Genomic DNA, 16,756 nt, shown 5'->3' on the forward strand with positions numbered 1-16,756 from the left:
ACAAGCCCAACAACCCTGTCAGGGCGATTATGCTTAAGTTATGCTGGTTTTAATAATTTTGGATGCCATGCCCACCGCGTGTGGAGAGTAAATACAAAAATCGTTTGAATCCGTTGTCAGTCTCCAGAGGGTGAGATCAGGACGAAGGTGATCGTCTATTTCTTCCATTTTGGTGGGAAGTTAATTAGTGCGCTCTATCTGATCACAATTATCGGTGGTCGAACAATGGACTAGTTTTCAGTCAGGTACGTACTTGCGGAGTACACCGGACGGAGGCAACCGGAGGGGAAAGACAATAGACTAGAGGCAAGAGGCGAATAAATCCAAGACATCCATACGGAGTAGGGAGTACGGAGTAGATGAACTGATATCGCGTCATTTGCATCGTTAATTCCTATGGAGTACTCCGTACTAAGCATCGCCTCCACCTCGTATATCAACAGACCCCGTGATCCTCATGTCTAACCAGCCGATCGGGTGGAACCGACCAAAAATGAACAAGTCCAATAGGGCCAATCTGCTATTTCCCAGTTTTCGTTCATGTTGGCGTATCACAAAGGATCGGCCATGCCCATGTGGTCAGACGGACTGTTCAGCAAGGATAATTGAAAATCCCAGCACTACGGCTCGTTTCTACTTGTCTAACCCGACTCCTTTTTATTTTTTTGCAGGGGCTATTGGATTCTAGAATTGTACATGGAACGATGTACATCGTACAATGTGGGTATTATGAGATACGTAACTTCCCCTATTAACTGACTCACTCTCAGCAGACTCTACCCATGCCTTTAAGGCTCTACAACATATACAATACATCATCACGACAAGGCCGATAGAAAAATAATGAAATAATACAGGTTGACTCTTTGGACGTCTTTGTTTCTGTTATTTCCACTCTTTCGGGTCGAACATGAAACAAGACATCAATTCTTCCGTCTGTATAGAGGGTTTGCCTTTGATCTTAAATTTCAGCCACTATAAACAAAACAACACCAGCCCATTTTCTAAGAAGACCAACTTGTAGGTCACTGTGTGGATTATTGTGTTATGATGTTGTATGGACCTCACTTTCTCAACATCCCGTTCTCCGCTTTTTCCCCCTATAAGAGAAGCGAGACTCCCGCATCCGGCATATGGTGGTAGAAGAATGCCGACCTTACCAGAAGCTATTCACGTTAAGGTTTTAACTACCAGAGATCAGGTAGTAGGTTACTGTAGTTATGGGGATCAAACTTCACGATCTGATCAGACTTCACGATTTGATCAAGATACATCAAAATACCGAATGACCCACTATTAAAGCTAGATAGAGATCACGATGACGACTAAATTTAGCTGGATAGAAAAGAAGCTGGAGACTTCCAAACAGAAGAACCTTAGAAAAGACGACGACACCCTTTAAGAGTCGTGTGATGATAGCCTTGAACAACAAGAGTCACTACAATTGTACTTTTCTATAGCCTGTTTCAAATTATAGCCCAAGGATTGCCGGGCATCAATTTATGAACACACTGGGGGTAGGGACTGTAAAGACGCTAGGCCCTCTGCATTGTAAGACTTTACTCATATACAATTTGTCTTGCTGCTTAATGTGCCCCGATGAGCCTGCAACCCTGAGAATCGTCGCTATGCATATAGGTGCATAGGGCATAAAAATCGTTTGAATCTATGCAACTAGTCGAACAAAATCACCAATGTGAAATTTACATGATCTTCAACGACGCTGTTGAGTATCACTTTATGGCAGAATCAGAGAGGAACTACTCCGTACTCCAGAAGATATACATCGAAGCCTCTAGGAACCCCTATCCCACTAGCCGGCGACTTCTGTCTGAGTTTGTGATTGATTCTAACCAGAAAGTTTGGAGATCACCATTTAACCCACAAAGGAACAAAGAAGGCGTGCATGCAGGGTAGCATATGGAGTAAATTCGTAGATCACAACATCAGGATCCACTGAACAACTTTTTGTTCACCGATCTGACAAAACAGGAAGGCAAACTACATTGCAGATTACATGCACCACAAAATACTCCGTACTCCATGTTATGTTGGACTTCGACATGATGCCTACCCAGGCATAACAGCGTACATCGGTGCTCTAGCGCCGCGCGCTATGTTGTACTGCTACCACAGTTTACAGACGGACATGTGGAGACTAGAAATAGGGATCTTATGCACATGAATGGAGCTTCGCCACTAGGTGTTCCAGCTCAGCTGGAACGTGTTCGTCCCAGTTCGCAAGATAACACCCCAACATTCTAGAAGGTCACTTCTGACATCTCATCTTCCAACCTGCTATGTGAACTCTTCGCCGTGCAGGAGAAGACGCCTTTTCTACTCGGCTGCCAAGCTGTCCCGGAGAGATCGTGTTCGAGTCCAGGTGCATGCCATGGGCGCATCACAAACTCCAAACTTGCCCTTTCTCTCATGCAGACCACACGAATCCAGACAACTTACAGAGCACCCACTGCAACATCTTGCCCTATGCGATGAACGGAGCACTAGTTCGAACCCTGTAACGGCGCAAACCTGCACATGCTTACACGATCTACCAAAGAAGCGCGCTAGGAAGCAAGGATGTAGCCCCTTACAAAACCCTCTCTAACCGTTTAGCCGATAAACACCAACTCCCCCAAGACCGAGGTACTCCGAGGGGAAACAAAAAAGAAAAAGAAAAAGAGAACGATGTACGGAGGACGGAGCACAGCAGTTACAAAAGAGCCCAGATGCATCAAATCGATAGATCGAACGCCCTCACCGATCCACCATCCACCCATTCAGCTATCCACATCACAAGCCCCGCCCTTTCCCGATTAGCGGAGAGGTGATTTATGATATCGTATACAAAGTACTCCGTCCATACATCGCAGCCCTCGGAGGAGCAGAAGACCAATCAAAAGCGCCCCGGTAAGCGATTCACGCAGCCGTTTTCTTAGAGGAACAAAAAGGAGCTGAGATCAGATCGTGGCCAACGGCTTATGCACGCCACCACCCTTTCCATTTCCATTAAGCAAAGTTACCAGGATCTTGTGAATTTGATGGGCTTGCAGAGGCCGTCATGTACAAGACTCGATTCGGTAGGTGTCGTTCGTCACGTCAGATGCTGGAAATGGTTGGAATGCTCGGATGTATGCTACAATCGGGATCACCAGATGGTGAAGGGGTTTGTGCGCTGCGCCGGTGGGGTTGAAGTGGGCAACTAAGGACCCGAGGCTTTTTTTTCTGAGTGCTCTAATTCGCCTTGGATGGGATAAGGGAGGATCGCTAGTTCTGGGTCTAGGTATGCTGTCGTGTCCTTATTCGGTCTTTGGGTAATCTTATTCTCAGTCTTTGAACATCCCCCTGTCGCAAGAAATTATTCGGTGTCTACAAAGTACCCCTTGCTTGGTCTCCAAATATGGTTGGATCAGGTTCGGGGCTCGAAGGTGCGTGGCTGTGATCATCCTTTGTTTTTGCTTTTTTCTCGCGTGTTTTTGGGCTGGGGGAGGGGTGATGTACAGTATACTAGTTCCTGCGTTGGGCTAGGTCTGCTTTTGTAAGGATAATGGTTGTTGGGATGGTTTATAGGGTTTGGATGCATGTATTTGGTTGCTTTAGGCTTAGGGTTTAGGTTTTAGCTATGAGGTTGTTTTGAGACCGTTTGCCTCAATTTGAACAATTGGTACTTTGGTACTTTAGTGTTACTCGAGTTCAGTAGATGAAATTGATCAATTGAAGAATTGTGAATTTTCCATATGTTTGGGCCTAAAGATGCTAAGATGCACATTAGAGATCAAAATAGTATACATGTCGATATTGTACAGTCAAAGCACATCCAGCGCCGAGTCGTTCCCGCTATGCCAACAAATCAAAGAAAAGAGAGATACAGTCGTGCCTAGATATTGTAAGCATTAAGGCGATGAACGGAGCACGTCGGCAACAGCAGGGTCTTCCCCATCGATTTCCTTGGAAAACCCACTGCCCTTCCGCACATGCATCAGCAAACGCAATGCACCAACAGGCGTCACACCCTCAATGCGCTTTGCCATGCCAACGCTGACAGGCCGCACGCGCTGAAGGACCTGTCGCTCCTCATTGCTGATGCCGTGTACCTGGGTGTAATCCAGATCTGCCGGCAGCAGCAAATTCTCATCCTGTTGGAACCGCTCAGCCATCTTCTCCTGTCGCTTCAGGTACGGCGCATAGCGGCCTTCGATCGCGACGCGGGTGAGGATCTCGGGTGCAAACGAAGACGGGGTATAATCTGTCCCCGTAGGAGATTCGATGGTAGGAATGAGGGTGTTGATATCGGTACCGTCAAGACACAAGATGTCAAGTGCCGAGCGGATTGAGGTATCGGAGCGCACCTTGAAGCCCTTACGAGACCAAGCAGATGACGAGAGCTTCGTGTTACTAAGGAGGGTTTGCAGTTCCAGGATTTGAGCTTCGGTGTCGCGGAAGTGTGTCCAACGCTTGTCGGAGACAACGCCGGCATCGCGGGCCATGCGAGTCAGACGTAGGTCGGCGTTGTCGGAGCGGGTGGAGATACGGTACTCGCTTCGCGTCGTGAACATGCGGTAGGGCTCTGAGACCCCTTTAGTGATGAGGTCGTCGATCATGATTCCGATGAAACCGTCTGACCGGGACAAGGTGAGTGGTGATCGGTTCTGCGACTCCAGGCCGGCGTTCGTGCCTGCGATGATGCCTTGTCCGGTTGCTTCTTCGTAACCCGTTGTGCCGTTGATTTGACCGGCGAGGTAGAGGCCGCTGATCAGTTTTGTCTCTAGGGTTGGTCGCAAGTTGCGCGGGTCAATGTAGTCGTATTCGACGCCGTAGCCGGGCTGGAGCATGGTTACGTTTTCAAGACCGCGGATGACTCGCAACATAGCGTATTGAGCATCTGCGGGAACGGTCATTGAGATGCCATTTGGGTAGATGACATCATTCGGTGCGAAGCCTTCTGGCTCGAGCCAGATCTGGTGCTGTGTCTTATCCTTGAATCGGATGATCTTCGACTCCAGGGAGGGGCAATATCGTGGCCCGCGCACAGTCTCACGGATATGGATGGATTTGTCCAGATTAGCGCGGATAATTTCATGGGCAGCTTCATTAGTATGGGTCATCCAGCAGGTAAGCTGGCCTTCGTCGCCCACTTCGACAGTTTTGTTAAGATAGGAGAAAGGGTGAGGCGGCGAGTCGCCCTTTTGCACTTCAAGCGCGGTAAAATCAATGGTCTTCCTATCCAATCGAGGTGGCGTACCCGTCTTCAAGCGTCCTAGTTGGAAGCCAGCTTCTCGGAGGGATTTGCTGAGACCGTATGTGGGGGCCTCACCCATGCGTCCCGAAGGAAACACATCCATTCCAATATGAATCTCACCACCGAGGAAAGTGCCGGTTGTAATGACCACACGACCAGTAGCAATGACCTCCCCAGATTCCAACCGCACGCCAACAATCTTGCCCTGAGCACCGGGGGTGTTCTCAGTGCCTTCGGTGGAGAGCACGATATCGGCCACCTTGCCCTCCAAAATGCTGAGATTTTCCGTACCAGCCAGCTCCTCGGACATGTACCGCTTGTAGAGATCGCGATCGATCTGCGCACGCGGTCCCCAAACAGCCGGCCCTTTGGAACGGTTCAACACTCGAAACATGACACCGGCCTTATCAATTATTCGACCCGCAACACCATCCATTGCATCCACCTCACGAATCATTGTTCCCTTTCCAATGCCGCCGAAACTGGGATTGCACGAACAAACACCGATGTTCTCCAGCGAGGGCGTGACCAGCGCAGTGCGCGCGCCAGAACGAGCAGCAGCAGCACATGCCTCAGATCCAGCATGACCGCCACCAATAACAATAACGTCATATGGTCTTAAATCAAATCAATTAGCAAGAATCTTCGAGATAACAATAGGGAAGAAATCACAAACCGTGTATTATCCGTCACAGTCGCGAAACCACGACTCCTGCCCAGAGATGAGCGGAGTCCGTAGCCCTGACGCAGCAGCGCCACCGACCGTGCTCGAAAAGCCATAGTGGGATGCAATGCAAATATTACCCAAAAACAACCAGGTACAAACTTGAAGATCAAATCAAATCGATAAGGAATTTTGTGTATTATCACGTGACTATTTAATAGCCGTTAACCCCGAGGGCGGTCACACAAATGACATAAGCGCTTGCGCCATCCATGGCCAATTGCTGATGTTCGGATGTAAGCTGATCTGGACATTTTTGCTACGACTGACCCCTCTCTACATTTTCAAAATTACCAGCTAAATCGGCAAGAAAAACTCACAAAATGAAGGCATATTGGTACGACAACGTTGAGGTAAACATATACCAATTGGCTATCCCCAGCTTTCCAAACATTTCCAGGTACAGCCACCTTACATCGGAACAATCGCTGATGTCATTTGTTTACAGGGTGACCAGCGTGAGCCGCACGACTCCGGTCGTGCCGTGTCAAAAGAGAAGCTCGCCTCCCTAGGCGTGCTATACAAGCACTGCCCGACGATCGAGGCGGTGGACACCATCGCCACAGAGCGCGGATACCGCAACCGTGACGAGATCTGCGTTTCGCCTGCGACTATGGGCGACATCTACGAGGAGAAGGTTAAGTCTTTCTTCTCGGAGCATCTGCATGAGGATGAGGAGATTAGATACATTCTCGATGGGGAGGGATACTTTGATGTGCGTGGACAAGAGGACGAGTGGATTCGTATCGATCTTGTTAAAGAAGATATGATTATACTTCCTGCGGGAATTTATCATCGGTTCACTACCAATGAGCAGAATGTTTGTTTTTTTTTCGGAACTTTTTTGTAGTTGCGGATTATGAGACTAACTTTGTTTGCAGTACGTTAAGGCTATGCGTCTTTTCCAAGACGAGCCTAAGTGGACGCCGCTGAACCGTGGTGCCGATGTTGATGTTAACCCGCACCGCAAGAATTACCTGGAAACTGTTATCAGTCCTACTGCGACTGTTTAGCATGGGTTGATTTGATGTTGAAATGCCTTATGACTGAATTCTTTGCATACATATTACTGAACTGAACATTGGAAATTGGAAATTTTTGACATTGTCTTACATTACTTCAGTTGCAGAGAGCATTTCAATGTACAGGGAGACAGCAAACCCACAGTAAACCAACTGAACCCATGCCTAGGTGGGTAGTAATGGTCGAAGGGAACTTTCTACGTACATCAATTATCTGCTATGCCAGGCGTCCCCACTGGTGTACTCGCCGGCATGGTACCAGGCATATCAAAATGGTCACTCGTAGCACCACCACTTTGTTGCCTTGTCATACTCGAACTCCGCAAGCCACCCATATCTACATTGAAACTATTCGCGCGCGAGCCTAACCGTGCCTCCAGGCCTCCACGGAACCGCAGCCCCTCCGGCTCCCTACCGTGATCGCCAGAGAACCGGGGCAGCCCTGGTGCTTCGGTAGAAGCCGCGCTGCGTGTTGGTGCTGTTGACCCAGCATCCGACTCCTCACCGGGTCGGACGCCTGTTCTACCCATGCGCGGCCACAGGTCTGGAAGTCCGACAACTTGCACTCGAGGCTCGACAACGCGCTCCTCGAACCACGAGTGGACTCGCGCTTCAATAAGCTGGGCTATTTTCGGTACATCCTGCAATCTGCTGCGAGATCCGATAAGTGAGCGCACAGAGAGGTCTAGGCGGTAATCTGGGAGGAAAGAAAATGCGACGTTGCTTTTCGGGCTGCTTTTCGGTGGGAGGTGGTCTTGCGAGGTTTTGTGTTCTCCGGGACCAGAGGGTTGATTCCCGGCGTTGTCCCTTGGGTCTGATGTGGGGGGTGCTGGTGATCCGTCGGGCGTTTGAAGTGGTTCTGGCGGTTCGGTCGATGCTGGAATCAAGGATATACAGAGTGTTCCTGAAAACCTCACGACCGAGACTGATAACGCTACTGGAATGATGGCAGAGCGTGGTTTGGGGTAGTTCAGAACCATAGATGTCTCAACGGCAATAGAAAGGTTGTCGTCGCTGAGGTCAACATCCAGTAGCGCCTGCAGCCGCCCACCATCTGACATGGGGTCGTCAACGGCGATAATGCGGCAGTTGCTGAAAATGGGAAACTCTTCTCCCAGTGAGATATCAGTGACATTTATATTGTCAATGAAAGATGGTTTCTTCTCTGGGTTGTTCATGGCCGCCGTTAGGGAGCTTAAGATTGATGAAGTGGGCGAGTCTTTGAGGGAATATGCTGTCTCTCTATACTGCGCAATTGTTTGTGCAATGAGCACATTGAACCAGTCCAGCGACTCGGGCTGGTGCGACGAGTGGTGCATGCGGTGTCGGCCATGTTTGCCAGTCGGGTTGGTAGGAATGGCACTGTAGTAGGTTTTGCGGAGGATGGAGCGGGTGTTTGTAGAAGTGGAAGGTACAGGACGAAGGACATTTGAAGTGGACGGTTTTTCTCGTAATGACTTTTGACCATCTTGAGGCGGGTTGTAGACCGAGCTGTAACGGCGGTGTGTTGTGCGGTTTGACATGCCCCGGGACGGAGGGGGTGGCGCTTCACCAAAAATGAAAAACTTGATGAAAGCGCCAATCAAGAGTGCTACTGAGAGTTGACCAAGAAGAAATCCTTGGGTAAAGGACAAGCTAAGAAATTGTTAGCAAGATCCCATAGTTCACTTCACGGGTAGAGCGCGCACGAGGATTGAGGCGCAAATGGCGCGGGCTCATCTGCATAATTGTCAGCATAACAATTCAGAAGCCTCGAGATAGCATCACTAACGTTGTTGAAGCACCATTGTCAGTGGCTGTCGGTGACCCTTGTTCACGATACCATCTCCAGGTGGAGAAGATGTTCAAACTTTCGGATCTCCAGAGCTGGCTTGGCTGAACGGCATGTCTTATCGACGATAAGCCACCCTCTACCGCCTGCCTCTAAAGATTTAAGGAAGCGCTCTTATCTATTTCGGGCCTAGCGTCGTTAACATCTCTATAAGTACGATGAATGCCCAAGTTCGTTCGTTTTTAGCGCTCACCTCTTGCAGCTTTTTGATCTCAAAATGAAAATGAGCCCCCGAGCTCCCTAAATTGCCTAGCCCTAGACTTCCAGGGTTCACTGAGTAATTCACAGCACAGAATGATTACCCAGTGGACGCCCACGCCCCTGGGATTGCCCCAGGGCTGTTTAAATAGTGCTCAGTCAGTGCCCAGGTGAACATGTAGGCTTATGGTAGGCTAATCAGTAGTCTATGTCGTCCGTTGAGATTAAGAAATACCCGAGCATCGACAGTGAGAAATCAACGATGCCCTGACAACTGCTATCGGACTGCAAGTAGCTCCCTGCGTCCGAGGTAGATGAGCTCGGCCTCTAGAATGAGAACCATGAACCGATCCGTTTTATTACTTCCACGTCAACCCCTGCTGAGTTAGCCATTGTCCGAACCCTGGCATGTTTCCCAGGGCTGAACGGGTGCGATCTGCCAATTTTGCGTTAAACGCAGAATTGACTACAAGAATCGGCTTTTCTATGAAATCTATCTTGGGCGTGAGCTGCTACGCAGCACACTAGCACCGACGCTGATATGTGCTCAGCACGAAGCTAACACTGCCGTATGAATAGATTCGCGCAATAATGCACAAGATTTGGTCCAACTCTCTCGGGGTCGACTATGTGGCCTGGTAGCAGGTGTGGACGCACAGGATAACTTGGATATCGGCTCTCTGGATTAAAACGCCTAGACCCAATGGTACCATTCTAGCGCACCGCTTCTATGGAGGTCGGGCAGTGCCCTACTAGGCCTACTTTCTTCACGGGATGCCCTTGCTTGTGATCCGGGTATTTCTCAGAGAATATCTCCCGACTGGACCGGTCGATCTCACGGCGCCCGGTGAATGACTCGGCAATGCTCAGCTTTACTTGGTGATTAAAAAAGCGGCAACGGATGAGAGATAAGGTGGAAAGGGAAAGCCCTGCGGTCTGGAATCTGGCATTGATATCGCATAGACCGTGGGTCTGGATTTTGCTAGGTCGTACCGTGATTGTACAAGTTCTTGAACTATGTAGAAAACAGATGCGATGAACGTAAACAGCAGTCTAGTGCCATGGATGGTCATGTGCCCTACGAGAGATCTTAACGAGTAGATATCCCTGCTGCTGCGCGTATCCTAGTCAAGTCTCACCGCTGAATGCCCCTGACATTCTTCTCAATCCATCACTTTACAGCGTTAAAAGCGGGTTCAGACACTGAAGGAGAAATTTTTTTTTATCAAGACATCTTGTGAATAGCTGCATGAAGCCAGTTCATGCTGACAGAGATCTCAAGGAATCTTGGGCTGCAGCATCTTAGCTCTTTTCCGGCTCCGGTTCTGGCTTCTTTTCGTCCCATGAAGAATACAAATCCATAAGTAGCATTTCCTCTCTATCTGGCTTGTCAATAGTCAACTTCTTGCTTCGGGCCTGTCAATCGATTATGGCAGTCCCACCACGGCCCTTTTTATTCTGGATAATCTTATGGATTAATCTAGACTTTCTCAAATCGACTTGACGAAGGCCTTCCCAGCTCTTTCTCAAATTTGGGTGGCTGGAGCTTCCCCTCAGTATGGCAGGCTCGCCCAAGTTTGGGAGTTTGTAAAATCCACAATTGCGGCACGACCTCTTTCATTGCAAGAATTCCAGTGAAGGTTCGGATTTTTATCTCCAGGGTTCACGCTGATGGCACTGCTTTACCATCATTTTTCTGGTGGAGAATCTGGACCCTATAGGGGTGGTAGGAAGAGAAAGGTAGAAAGTAGGTTGAACTCGTCGCCTTTCTAGGAGGTGAGGATCGGTGAGGCATTGTCGAAGGTCACGTGGTCGGTTGTCAAGCACTTGATTCGTTAAAATCCGTTAAAAATGGCGGCACAAAACACACAAGGAATTTTACAAGGGAGGAATGATAGACTTACGAGGTTCGTAGAAACAGCCAAAATTCGTTATGACTGTAGCGGATTAAACGAAGCACTAATTTCAAGTCGTTAAAATCAGTTCTTTGTTTTATTCACATTCGTTAAAAATAGGTTTCATTGCACCACGAAAACTAGCTCCCTTATGATAACTATAAGTACTTGGTTCCTTAGCGTCAATGCAACGTGTAACACATGTGCTCAGATATGATTCGGTCGGTCGGTCACTAGAGCTGCAAGAGACCAGATTCGGCACTGTGAAGCCAGGCCAACAACTTGGTGCATTATCTTAAACCCTGATGTTCGTGAGCTAATATGCAGGGACTCGCAATGAGTCCTTCAGGGAATTCGCATCGTATGAAGGACAATCTCTTATTGGTCTACTGTCCCAGTCGTTGGATAATAGAGCAAACCCTAGAAAAACAAAATGTTAGGTTCAGACGGTTGTTCACCAAAGAGGTTAGCAGCTCCGTTATTATCGGGACCGGCGACTAATCAAGCCGTGGTAGGGAGACTGAAGAAGCAGGGCGCCTAAGGAGAGACCCAATGATCCAATCACGCATCTCTGCTATCCAATAGTTGACCCACTTCGGCGCCGTTCAGGTGGTGGAGAAAGTTGGATTAAAACCTCGTTGTTGACCCACTTCGGCGCCGAAGCAGAATTGAGCGGAGTTATGGAACTACCTAGATCAGTTTATACCTGTTGACATGGGAGGAAGAAATTTAAATATAAAGTCTGCTGGAGGTCATTGTAAGGTTTTGTAGTCATATCTGCCTGTGCTCCTTTGGTGCCAGAACCTCCTAATAACGTCTTCATTGCAATAATCTATTTTTCTTAATTTTGTCATCAGCTTCATTTTCTTGTTGTGAATTTCACTTCAAATGTCCCCTCAAGCTGAAACGATCAGCACTGAGGCTTGGTCCACAGACTCTGCGGATGAACGACCATGGTCAGGCACAACAAATCAACTCGACCCAGTCTTCGAGAAGGAGGGGGACTCTACAGATATCTCGGAGAGGGACAGGGCACAGATTGGCATTCTTGCTAGGCAGTTAACAACTGCCTCAACCAAGACGGGGGTACAAGGAGCAGTGTCCAATCCCTTCAAGGGCTCCAACGATCCCAGACTTGACCCATTTTCCAAAGAATTTAACCCTAAAAAATGGGTGGAAACCGTCCTTCATCTGAATTCCCAAAACCCCGAGCGCTATCTACCCCGAAAGGCAGGGTTTTCTTTCCGCAATCTCAGTGTTCACGGATTTGGCAGCCCAGTCAGCTACCAGAAGGACTTCCTAAACATTTTCCTACAGGTGGCGGATATGGTCACTGGTCTCATCAATAGTAAAGACCAGAAAATCCAAATCCTCCGGAACCACAATGGTCTACTCCGAAATGGCGAGATGCTTCTTGTCCTGGGGCGGCCAGGCAGGTAAGACCTAGGGGTTCGATTAACTCTTGGCCATGAGAAAGCCTGCTGACTGGAGACTTGTTATAGTGGAGTGTCAACCTTCCTCAAGACAATCGCAGGGCAAACTAAAGGTCTTTATTTGGACGAAGCCTCAGAATTCAACTATCAAGGTATGTGCATTGCCTCTTCGGTCGCATTCAATGCTTACGTGTTATCAAAGGCATTCCCCGCAAAAAGATCCGAGGAGAATTTCGTGGAGATGTTATTTACCAGGCTGAGACTGACACTCATTTTCCTAATTTGACTGTCGGCCAGACGCTTCTGTATGCGGCTTTAGCGAAGACTCCTCAAAACCGACTTTCAGGTGTATCTCGGGACGAATATGCCAGACACATCCGAGATGTCACCATGGCAGTCTTTGGTCTGACGCACACAATGAACACGAAGGTTGGAAACGACTTTATCCGTGGTGTTAGTGGTGGTGAGCGCAAGAGAGTCAGCATAGCTGAGGTTTGCCTGGCACAAAGTCCAATCCAATGCTGGGATAATAGCACGCGAGGATTGGACAGTGCCACTGCATTGAAGTTTGTCCAGACTCTACGCCTGTCCGCAGACATCACGAGCATGGCAACAGTTGTAGCTTTATACCAGGCTTCTCAACAATCTTATGAGGTATGAATTATCATGGCTTGCTCTATTGTTCTAGCGAATTTACACTGATTTCACATGGGCAGACTTTTGACAAAGTTGCCGTGCTATACGAGGGTCGACAGATATACTATGGGCCTGTCGAATTGGCCAAAAATTACTTCGTGAATCTTGGCTATCACTGCCCAGATCGACAGACAACTCCTGACTTCCTGACTTCCCTCACGAATCCGGTTGAACGAGTAGCGAGATCTGGATTTGAAGCCAAAGTGCCCCGATCTCCAGATGACTTCGCGAAGGCTTGGGAAGAAAGTTCACTTCACAAGGAGCTAATGCAGGATATTGTGGAGTTCGAAAAGGAACACCCAGTGGGAGGCCCGGCAGTTGACAGTTTCAAAAAATCCCGGCAAGCTGAAAAGGCTTCTTGGATGTAAGTTCTTTCTTTTGATTTGTGAAAACTATACGCGCGAAGAAACTGACAGGTTCAGGACACCAAACTCGCCATATACAATTTCAGTCCCATTGCAAGTACTTCTCTGCATCCGCAGGGGATTCCGCCGAATTCAAGGCGATATGACCTTCTTTAGCATCACGATCGGTGGAAACTTGGTAATTTCATTGCTTTTGGGTAGTGTCTTCTACATGCTAGAGGATACAAGTGCCAGTTTCCAGAGTCGTTGCATTCTATTATTTTTTGCGCTGCTATTCAATGCCCTCAACAGTTCCTTGGAGGTACGTCAATTTTGGTTCAATTAAAAATTGAAACAGTCAAACTGACAGAGCTTGGCAGATTTTATCACTTTACGCACAGCGCTCAATCGTTGAAAAGCATGCCACCTATGCTTTCTACCATCCATTGTCCGAAGCAGTGGCATCTATGATCTGTGACATTCCCTCCAAAATACTCTCTACGATCGCATTTAACATCCCACTGTATTACATGGCAAATTTGCGAACAGAATCGGGACACGTTATCACATACTTGTTAATTGTTTTCTCCTCAACCCTTGTCATGTCAATGATCTTTCGCACGATCGGCCAATCAACTCGAACAATTGCGGAAGCCTTGACGCCAGCGGCACTGATGGTCATTGCCATGGTTCTATACACGGGCTTCATTTTACCCATCCGCAACATGCAAGGTTGGTTGCGATGGCTTCATTATATTAACCCTCTTGCCTATTCCTACGAGGCGTTGGTCGCGAACGAATTCCATGGTCGCAACTTCGAATGTGCCGGTTTTATACCAGCTGGACCTATGTATCAAAACATAACAGCTGCGGACCGCACATGTTCAGTGGTTGGTGCTTCGGCTGGATCATCTGTGGTTAGCGGAGACCTCTATATTGCTATGAGCTATGGGTATTATTACTCACATGTGTGGAGGTACGTTTTTTTTTTCTTTTTTCGAGTTAGAATTTCTCTGACATGCGCTATACAGGAACTTCGGCATCCTTATTGCCTTCATAATATGCTTCATGATTGGTTATCTACTGTCAGCCGAGTACATCAGCTCTGACGTAGGCAAAGGAGAAATTCTTCTTTTCCAACGCAGTCATTTCTCTGCTATTAAAAAGACGCAAAAAGCAGATGAGGAGGTTGGATCTTCAGGTTTGCACGAGAAATACAGGCAAGATGAAACAAACGGAGAAGCATCGACTGGTATCACGGCACAAAAAAATATTTTCCATTGGCGAGATCTGTGCTATGAGGTGTCAATCAAGGGTAAAACGAGAAGAATCACCGATCATGTCAACGGCTGGGTCAAGCCAGGCAAACTCACGGCTCTGATGGTAAGTGCGGCTATTATATTCGAATGACAACCCAATTGAAGTGAAGGCTGATGAAGTGCAGGGTGCGTCGGGAGCCGGCAAAACCACACTACTAGATGTGCTAGCCAATCGAGTGACCATGGGAGTTGTGACGGGTGGAATTTACAACAACGGCCTTCCACGAGATGCCTCCTTTCAACGTCGAATTGGTTATGTTCAGCAGCAAGATCTGCATTTGGAGACTGCCACCATTAGAGAGGCATTGGAATTCAGTGCTTTCTTGAGACAGCCTGCACATGTCAGCAAGGCTGAGAAGCTTCAAAGTGTCGAGGAAATTCTGGATCTGCTTGAAATGAGATCTTATGCCGACGCTGTCGTTGGCGTTCCAGGTGAAGGGTTGAATGTTGAGCAGAGGAAGCGACTGACTATTGGCGTGGAGCTTGCAGCGAAGCCCGATCTTTTGTTTTTCCTTGACGAACCAACGTCCGGACTAGACAGTCAGACTGCATGGTCAATCTTACTCCTTCTGCGGAAACTCACAGACCATGGGCAAGCCATTCTCTGCACGATCCATCAGCCCTCGTCAATGCTCTTCCAACAGTTTGATCGACTGCTCCTTCTTGCAGCCGGTGGTCGCACGGTTTATTTCGGCGATATCGGCGAGAACTCAAAGACTATGACGGGGTATTTCGAGCGTCACGGAGCAGATCATTGCGACGAAAATGATAATCCAGCAGAATGGATGCTCCGTGTTATTGGTGCCGCCCCAGGGAGCGCAACAAAGATTGATTGGCCAGCCACCTGGCTTGGTAGTCAGGAATACGCCGATGTGAAAGAGGAACTGATCTCGCTAGAGCGCAAAGATGGTGTGGAGACTAATTCTTCTGCCGATCCCTCCCTCCAGTTTGCCAGTCCCTTCCATGTCCAGCTGTGGGCCTGCACAAAGCGGGTTTTCGAGCAATACTGGCGAACTCCTTCTTACCTCTATTCGAAATTGACTATGTGTTTTGTCACTGTATGTCCAATGCGTTTTCACTCTCCATGAAAATCAGGATGCTAATCTGCTGTCGTTGGTTCAGGCTTTGTTCATTGGACTTTCTTTCCTACAGACAAAAGTTACCGAGCTCGGACTGCAGCACCAAATGTTCGCTGTTTTCATGCTTCTTGTTATCTTCCCCTTCCTGGCATATCAACAGATGCCGAATTACATCCTCCAGCGTGATCTTTATGAAGTCCGGGAGCGTCCATCCAAGACTTACTCCTGGATAACCTTCATACTGGCCCAGGTGATCGTCGAGATACCATGGAACTCGCTGGCTGCATTGATTACTTTCATTCCGTTCTACTACCTGATTGGCATGAACCATAATGCCGCACCGACTCATCAAACTACCGAGAGGGGCGGCTTGATGTTCCTCCTCATCTGGGGCTTCCTCATGCACTGCGGTACATTTACCACCATGGTAGTCGCAAGTGCCGCCACAGCAGAGATCGGTGCAATTCTGGCACTCCTTCTGTTTGTATTTTGCTTAATCTTCTGCGGAGTCATGGCAACCCCAGCTAGCTTACCTGGCTTCTGGATCTTCATGTACCGTGTGTCTCCCCTGACCTACATCATTAGCGGAATGATGTCCACTGGACTCGCCAATATCGATGTGCACTGTTCAGACATAGAGACTACCCTAGTTCAGCCACCCAGCGGGGAGACCTGTGGAAGCTATCTGGGGGCATACCTGCAGATTGCTGGAGGTGCGATATACAATCCTAATGCCACATCTGATTGTCAATTCTGCACCATAGCCGACTCCAATGTGTTTTTGGAATCGGTTTCGTCTTCCTACACCGACCGCTGGAGGAACTTTGGCTTGATTTGGGCGTATGTGGCTTTCAATGTGGCTGCTACATTGATCCTATACTGGTACGTACGGGTCCGTGGTAGCCCGGGCCTGTCGCATGTGGTTTCTTGGGTCCAAAAAGCTTCCAAGCACCTGTCATGGAAGAAAGCGCAGTGA

General features: G+C 48.4%; 4 protein-coding genes across 4 annotated transcripts; 2 read left to right on the top strand and 2 right to left on the bottom strand.

Moving 5' to 3' along the window:
• Positions 1-3,893: 3,893 nt before the first annotated feature.
• On the bottom strand, positions 3,894-6,019 carry Pdw03_0273 (Mitochondrial translation optimization protein (Mto1), putative; the record flags this gene model as incomplete). Its single annotated transcript, XM_014681974.1, has 2 exons — positions 3,894-5,856; positions 5,916-6,019. 2 exons carry the CDS (start codon positions 6,017-6,019, stop codon positions 3,894-3,896), a joined length of 2,067 nt encoding a protein of 688 aa, XP_014537460.1.
• Positions 6,020-6,286: 267 nt separating this feature from the next.
• Pdw03_0274 (ARD/ARD family protein, putative) lies at positions 6,287-6,976 on the top strand (the record flags this gene model as incomplete). The annotated part of the gene is made up of 3 exons (XM_014681975.1): positions 6,287-6,316; positions 6,412-6,783; positions 6,845-6,976. 3 exons carry the CDS (start codon positions 6,287-6,289, stop codon positions 6,974-6,976), a joined length of 534 nt encoding a protein of 177 aa, XP_014537461.1.
• Positions 6,977-7,191: 215 nt separating this feature from the next.
• On the bottom strand, positions 7,192-8,772 carry Pdw03_0275 (Maintenance of mitochondrial morphology protein 1; the record flags this gene model as incomplete). The annotated part of the gene is made up of 3 exons (XM_014681976.1): positions 7,192-8,620; positions 8,674-8,704; positions 8,757-8,772. 3 exons carry the CDS (start codon positions 8,770-8,772, stop codon positions 7,192-7,194), a joined length of 1,476 nt encoding a protein of 491 aa, XP_014537462.1.
• Positions 8,773-11,797: 3,025 nt separating this feature from the next.
• Pdw03_0276 (ATP binding cassette transporter) lies at positions 11,798-16,756 on the top strand (the record flags this gene model as incomplete). Its single annotated transcript, XM_014681977.1, has 9 exons — positions 11,798-12,345; positions 12,412-12,494; positions 12,545-12,996; positions 13,059-13,402; positions 13,461-13,704; positions 13,763-14,358; positions 14,414-14,765; positions 14,827-15,759; positions 15,824-16,756. 9 exons carry the CDS (start codon positions 11,798-11,800, stop codon positions 16,754-16,756), a joined length of 4,485 nt encoding a protein of 1,494 aa, XP_014537463.1.

Source organism: Penicillium digitatum, chromosome 4 (assembly GCF_016767815.1).
Source record: "Penicillium digitatum chromosome 4, complete sequence".
NCBI lineage: Eukaryota > Fungi > Ascomycota > Eurotiomycetes > Eurotiales > Aspergillaceae > Penicillium > Penicillium digitatum.